The sequence below is a fragment of the Haplochromis burtoni genome, unplaced genomic scaffold (assembly GCF_018398535.1).
Source record: "Haplochromis burtoni strain Fernald_Lab_line unplaced genomic scaffold, NCSU_Asbu1 Contig_147, whole genome shotgun sequence".
Lineage (NCBI taxonomy): Eukaryota > Metazoa > Chordata > Actinopteri > Cichliformes > Cichlidae > Haplochromis > Haplochromis burtoni.
Window position 1 is genome coordinate 838,927 of NW_024582508.1, and position 7,839 is coordinate 846,765.

The following is a 7,839-nucleotide window of genomic DNA, read 5'->3' on the forward strand; positions in this document are numbered from 1 at the left end:
GCATCTACTAGCCGTTATTACTCAATAATAACTCACCTGGCTATAGTGCACCCTGAACGGCTTTAGATAGTCAGACTCTGTGCACGGAACCACTTCAATGTTGTTAATCTCTTCCATAGTTTACACTTGGAGCTTAGATTTGGAGGCTCACCGCTGTTGTCTGTCACCCGCACACTAACTGACAGTGAAGGAATGCCTACGGAAGCCGGGAAAGGACATGAGACTTGGCAGTAAGGGAACAACAAAGGGGGGGAGTGAAATGAATGGCGTTAAATTTATATAACAATATAAATATATGTGAAATAAAGAAGAAAAGAACAGTTTTATTGTTGCATCATCTTAGCCCCAGTTATCTTTAAATGATTAGTCTAAATTAACCTAAAAAGCCAAGGACAATGCAATATTGCACACTATACATTCCATGTCACTCACCAGTGCTGCCCATAATACTAGGATAAAGGATGTAGCTATCTTCTGATACCTGTTAGATGGCAAGACAATGTACTTTGTGCAAAGGGAAACGTGGTGGCTGATGACTGAAACCAATGAAAATGCAACAGCCTGCAGTTGTCAGCTTTTCAAAGCCAGCTACAGCAGTCAAACCATCTAAGGCTTCACTCACGCAGGCCTAGAGACTGTTCTGACAGCATCTGATTGCTAGGGAAAAATCTGTATTCTCTGACTGGTTGGCTCTCACAAGGTGACTGCGTTGCAAAAAAGGCTACTGTAACAAAAACCTCAAAAAACTCTTCCGTTCTCCTAACCCTGACTTGTACATTCTGTAACTCCATGCATACATCACCGCTGACAACCATATCCAGGATGTTAAATCTAGTCAGTCAAAACCACATGAGGTTCTACCCTATATTGACTGTTCATTTATCCCACCTAATAATACCACTTGGGTCAGTTCAGCACAGAACCCAAGGTTAACAGCGTTAAGTTAACAGCCTTTTGATCTGTGTGGATAGTTTTCCTCTGTGCTCGGTGAATTTTCCTTTTTTCATTACTCAGTCATGGATTTGAGCCCACTTTGATTGGCAGATGTTCTAAGACAGGCAGCTGTAGCCGATATGTGTCTGGAAGACAAACTATTACAGTACTGTTTATGTCTGTCCATCACCTGTACACACTTTTTTTCCTTTCTCTTTCTTTTGCTACTTGGGGGATTTTTCCTTATCTAAATCAAGACTGTGAACACAGAGGGTATTTTATGCTGCAAAGATTTCTGTAAAGTCTCTTGAGGCCTTGTGCCTTGTGATATTGGGCCATACAAATAAAAGTTACTTTATCCTGTGAAAGATCACAAGAGACCGAGTGCTATTATCGTAACACAGACACCAATTTATTGCTGTAAATAAACCTGCTGGCAACTTTTGACATGTGAGTAAAATGTGAGCACTTGAATTAAACCCATAAGACATGAAGATAGGCTATGTTATTATAAGTCTTCTACAATTTTACTTGAACAGGTTTGAGCTTGTTATAAAACCCTGATCAGTACTAACAGGCTTCAAATAGGGTAACCAGCTGCTGATTGGACCCATAGCTGTAGCTTTCTACCAGCTATGAGCGGCCATGCAAGCCAGGACATGGTGGTACTCTGCCTTTATTATAAAGCTGGCATTCCGTTAATTCGTTCCCCTTTGCATGCCTATTAGATGTTGTCTTCACGAGGGAAAGACTTTCTAAAAAAAGGGAAAAAAGGCAAAATATGCAGGAAAAAATATTTGGATTGTACCTATATATCTACAAAGATTAAGCTAAGAATTAAACAGAAGAAGGGTTATGCTGTGTGTCAGTCTGCAGTCATGGGTCACATAAAGGTGGCATAGCTATTACCAACAGTCTCAAATTAGTACTGCATTATTCACAGGCCGCAGCATGACTTATGTTATTGTCTGGCATTTTTTGCCAGAGGAAGCTGAAAGTAGTTCACTATTTTAATCTATCTAATGAAAGAGGGTTCCTGTACCTTCATATTTTTATACATGGTCCGTTCATCCATCTATCTTCTTCTCTTTATCCAATGCACGGTGGCAGGCGGGCTGAGCCTATCCTGGCTATCATGGGGCAAGAGGTGGTGCACAACCTGGAATGGTTGCAAATCTGTTCCTGGACTAACATAGAGAGACAGACAACTCTTTGTGTTCAAATATGGCCTTAAATATATTTCATGTACTAAAAATGGCATTGCATATTCTCTTTATGCAAGATTACGCCACTGATTAACACATACTGTAAAAAGTGCAAGGTTGATTTTCAAACTCCTATTAAATAGTCTTCACTGTCTTCATTGGTAAATATAAGCCTTTGAAATGTAACCGCAATGCCCTGAAAAAGTGAGAAAATTTACACTTTCGATTTGAAACATAAAAGAAAGGTTTGGTATTTTATGGGTTTCTGTTGTTCAGACTGGTGCATAAAGTGCTTTTTGAAAGTCATAGGAACTTTGAAGTCTTATTCATCCTTCTTAAAGTCATTCTGCTATATAACAACAGCCACAGGTCCATTTTGTGTGAACCAGAGGCCAGGTATGCTGTGGCATTTGGGCTACATCTGAACCACAATACTTGCATTGACCCATGACAAGCCTTCTTTACAACATCTGGACCACATCTGGCCCCCCTCAGCATTAGCAAGTGCAGTAAGTGAGTCATTAGTGCCAGAAAGTAACCCAGATTCAGCCAAAATGTGTCCGTTCTCTGGGCCTGGCTATATCTTTGACTGCTTGATTCACCAGAATGTTAAACTATTGCTTTTACAGCGCATTTAGGTACTTACTAGTCAATTTCCATGCTCCAGCCTTCTGCTTTGAGTTTAGCTATTGGAGTGACCCTTTTGCGGGATGGGGGGACTCTTAAAACCTCCACTCAACTTATTTTTGGATGAAACATGAAGACAAGTCCATCCTCCTCGCTGTGCTGAGTAATGAATAAGAGATAGGCTCTTTCTCACCAACGCTGCCTGTGAGGGCGAGGCAGCATGATGTCACCCTCTCACATCAATAACAGCCTTATAATGGAAAACAATCTGCACAGCTCCAATCTCGATGGGGCTGACTTCCTCCAACAAATGAGCACCAGTCCTCCGCCCACTACACAAGGGCAGGACGTAACACTTTTGCAAACTGATTTACATCTAAATAAATACAGGCCTAGACGAAACAATGTGCGGACCCAAAAGAGAAACCGGCGTCTCTCTGCTGGGCAAGTTCAATTTATATTGCCCAATCCGGCCAAGCTGCAGGGCACGATAAGACGGGAGGGACTGCTGAATTAAAGCATTGTACAGGAGTCACCGCCTCTGGTTTGCTGCCACACTTAGAAAAGTGAACACAAAGGGACTATAGCAAATGACAAAGGGGATAAAATGAGAGTGAAGTCTAAAAAAAGTAAAAAGCACAAAAGTCAACAACCAAGAGTAAGTGCAGCCAGTACTCAACAGTTGTAGAGGTTTCAAGGGAGATTGCAAAGTGACCATAGAGACACAATGTTATACACTTGCAGGGCAACATTGGAAATAATCCATATTTTTATGCCTCCATGCTGGAGAACACTGTTGTAGCAGGTGTTGTATTTTCAGGTCGTTCCTTCACCTGTTTGTATGATACATCTGTCTCACTGAAAGGTATATTCTTGGAGTACCTGAACATCCACGGGAACTCTGAAGTAATAATACTTAGGTGGACAAAAGCCAGGTTTAGGTGTTGTGTATGTGCCTAATTCTAGTTATCATTGTCAGCATGAAAATAGTGAAAAGACTAAAACCATCAATGTGTTAACTGATTTCTCACCAAGCTCATCATCTCTTCACCTGCTCTTATGGAGGACTTAAATTTTAAACATTACATAATTTCCTAATATTATCCTTTAAAATCTTACAGCGGCATGATTGTTGGTGGCAAAATATCAGAGTATGTCTGGAACTGCAGAACTACTTGGCTGTTCTCACATGATCAGCTCTTGGGTTTATAGAGAAAGGTCCACAATAAAAATATTCAGTTCTCTGGCAGGGTAACTAAAACTGGAAAATATGTTGCTGGTCTGACAAGTGTCAATTTCTGCTGTAATGTAAAAGCACAGCCTTGTATGATTGATTCAGGCTGCTGGTGGTGTGAGCTGGTTAGAAATTCCAATTTTTATATGTTTAAGATGGTCTCTGTAATTCCTGCAACTTTCATGGGAACCTAAAACGTTAAATACAACAAGTAGAAAGTTTATCAAAAAATTCAATGGTTTTTTTTTTTCAGTTGACATATACAGAACTACTTAAAAAGATATTTATCAGTGCCATATGAACAAAAGACTCCCCCCCCCCCCTTTCTTAAGTATATTTCCTTCTAGGAAGTGGAAATAAGGGAAGGAAAGAAAACTGAAGTTTGACAATACGCTGTTTTAAGAGGGTCGTTACATGTTTCAGTTAATAAGTACCACTTCACATGCTTATACTGATACTTTCAAGATAAATGGTCAATAGAAAAGACTATTTCACTTCATGTGAACTAACAATACAACAGTGTAAAAAGTCCATACATTTACAAAGAAAAGTCCTGTTTAGCCGTAAAAATATGTAATATTGTTAGATCATAAATGACCCAAAATCTTATCCTAATTTTTATTGCTAATGTTGCTGGATAACTAAATCTTCTCTCATATTTTGATTTTTTTTCTTTGTTTTTTTAATTGTTTTATATTTCTTTATATTTACTATTGTTTCTTCCTAAAAGGTGAACTTTAATGCCATCACCCAACGATACTACTTCCTCTCTGAGGCCTCATTTGAACATAACCTGCACAAGAGGCCTCCAAAAGTCTTATCAGCTCCTCAGCCAGAACCCGGGGCATCCATAACGTGTTAATTCCATTCTTCCAAGAACATGTGGGTACAGGAGCCTCTCAGTCATGACCAATTATTGTCTGCATGCGGATGATGCAGGCCAGACCTCCTTGGACTATGTACAACTCCAAACCTGGAGCCTGTTGAAGTCATCAAACCTGGTCCTTCTGTCTGTCCATGTAGCTCATCCTACTTAGTATATTTTTATTTTATGGCATATTGATTGAAAATAAAAGTTTGTTAAATTTATGTAGATATGATTCACACCCAATAATATGTAGAAAAAATAAACCAAAAAAATCAACACGACTTTGTGAAAGCGTTTAATTATTAATAAAATTGCGTTATTCAATGTTAAGAGTAGAACGAAAATCTTTTGGGGCCCATGTTTTGAGTCACAATAGTCCAGTTTGTTGTTGTAAAAACTTTCCACTAACCTTTATTTCAAAGGTAAAAGCTCTCCTTTGGTCTATCCATAGCGTAGTTTATCAGTCAGGGTCAAGCAGGGATTTGGGCTGGGGCCTTTGGGAATGCACTTAGCAAAGGTGGCTGCTGCGTCGATGTTAGTGGGCTCAGGGTGTGGGTCAAGATGACCAGTATCCGTCCACCAAGCAGTCTGGACAATCAACCACTGCCGGCCTTGTTCAGGAGAGGCTCCTAAATCCTCCCACACAAGCCTGGATTTCAAAATAGCCCCATGTGTCAAAAGGGCACTCGATAACGCGGCACAGAAATGTGAACTCTGTGTAACAGAGGTGTGTGGGAAGTTGATGAAATGGCGAGGATGGAAAGAGTGACAGAACTGGAGTTTTCACATTGTGACACATTAAACTTTTTCTTGAGACTTAAATGTCAGATTTAAGCATGGGGGCTTTTAGACCCCACGAATTTGCTGTTTTGGTTTATCACTATCATTGTGTTTCTAGCTGCAGCAGGTAGTTGTTTCATGAAGCAAGTTCAGATAGCAAAATAAGGCTGAGGGAGAAAGGCAGAATGAATATTGATTTCATACCTGCAGGATTTATAAACATGCTATTACATCTTGGAAAAGCTTTAACACCACTTAATGTTAAAATAGTAAAATAAAAAAAGTATTGATTATTTCTTATGAAAACATGAAATAATGCTAAATAATAAGCCAAAATAGTTACATCATCAATTCATCTACATTAAAGCAAGCATTCCAAACTGACCACAATTCAGTTTAATTCTCACTGGATTTGGATGGTAAATTTAATAAGGGATTTTGAGACTGTATTTCAGAAAACCTGTGAGTGTGACTGGGAAAAAGTATTTGTATAAAGTACAAATACTTGGTTACTGTACTTAAGCAGAATTATCAGGTATCTTTTTGACAACGTTATACTTTTAAGCCTTACATTTTTACAGAAATATTTGTACTTTCTACTCCATACATTTTCAAAACATTTGGGTTAAGACATATGAGAGAAGTTATTCTTTCAAGCTATTGTGGGCCTTCAAACATCAAACCAATTTGAGCCTGAACAGTACACAAAACATGAAAGGCAATCCTAATGGTGTATCAATCACCAGGGTTATTGCATACAAAGAGATGAAAGAGATAAAATCCATACAATTTATGCATAATTTATAACCCAACAGTCAGGGATTAAAGTGGGCATCGTTTTTTATGCACAAATGTCCATAAGCTGTAGTCGTGGTATTTCAGCATCCAGCCAGCTCTACAGAAGAGGAGCAAACATAAAGGGGAGCAACACTTTTTAAGTCAAGTCATTTAAAATGCAATGTTTCTATCAGCTCAACAAATATCAGCAAACACTGTGTGCAGTTTGTCCCACAATGTGTTGCTAGCTAAAACTCCAGCTGCTGTATTTCACAAGGAGAGAAGTGAATGTGAGATAACTTCACTCAGAGATGGAGAAAGATGTAAAAAAAGAAAAAAGAAAAAAAAAGACAGTACAGCTCAGTGGTATTTAATAAACTGAAAATTTAAAGTTTAGATGTAAGCCCTCTTTTGTTAAATCATATCTTGGATCTGAGGTGTGTATTGACTGATTTTATGTTATTAAAGGTTCCATGCAAATACTCTGCAGTTTAGTGCAGCATAAACAGGTTAGTCTGCTGTACTGTGAGGGATTTAAAGCAAAGAACAGTTTGTTGGACTGGTGCAAAGTGGCTGTGGTGCTTGTGGTCAGGGTTAGGTTACATTAAGTGTAATAGAGATGGATTTGAAATTAAATTGATGACGCTTAGATTTATTCACCGAATTCCACCTACATACCAACTGTATACTGTCTTGTATAAAGACAGTGTGAACAGTAGACTGTCAGTGTAGAGGGTGGAAATTATCCAGGACAACTCTTACAACTGCTTGCAGTTGGGTAAATCCACTGTATCTGTACTTCTATTAAAGAATGTCTGTACTCTTTCCAGACTTTTTGCACTGGCAGTATTAATTTAACCCATTAATGTGAAAACAAACTGTAACAAATTGCCTTGACTGACAGTCTATTGGCAGTCACTCTGACCATAGCTGATCCCATGAGCACTAACCTAGTAGGTTGAATAAAGAAATCCCCTCTGCAAGAACTGATTCCATTGTAATGGCAAGCTTCATCAATCAGGCTCTTATATTTTTAGAAGAAGCTCTCATTGTCGTGTTGCTTTGTTGCCTGTGTGCCCCAGGATGTGTTTCCCTGTACAAGATCAAGATTCCTTCTATGTCATCGTTCTACCAGAGAATAAGCATCTCACCCACAACAATGCTCTCAGTTGTTGGGGCTCCTGATACTTGTTTTTCTTCCATGAATACAAACAGACCTGAAATGGCAGTTGGATGAAACATACAGATTTAGTTGAACTCAGCTGGAAGTTATCTGATAGATGAGTTAGGATTCCTTTCCATTCATATATCCTTGGAATCTCCCAAGGCCGACCCCAGCACAAAATAATTACTTTAATCACATGAACTTCTGTATCTTAACATACAGCATATTTTAGTGTTTTATTTAATTTTTC

General features: G+C 38.8%; 1 protein-coding gene across 1 annotated transcript in view; it reads right to left on the reverse strand.

The window, feature by feature from the left end:
• nudt14 (nudix (nucleoside diphosphate linked moiety X)-type motif 14) overlaps nucleotides 1–209 on the reverse strand; it is a 29,344-nt gene extending 29,135 nt beyond the window's left edge. Inside the window, exon 1 of the mRNA XM_005931546.3 lies at nucleotides 37–209. Within this exon, the coding sequence (XP_005931608.1) occupies nucleotides 37–117 (81 nt within the window). The 5' untranslated portion in view covers nucleotides 118–209. The remainder of the gene's footprint in view (nucleotides 1–36) is intronic.
• Nucleotides 210–7,839: the final 7,630 nt, after the last annotated feature.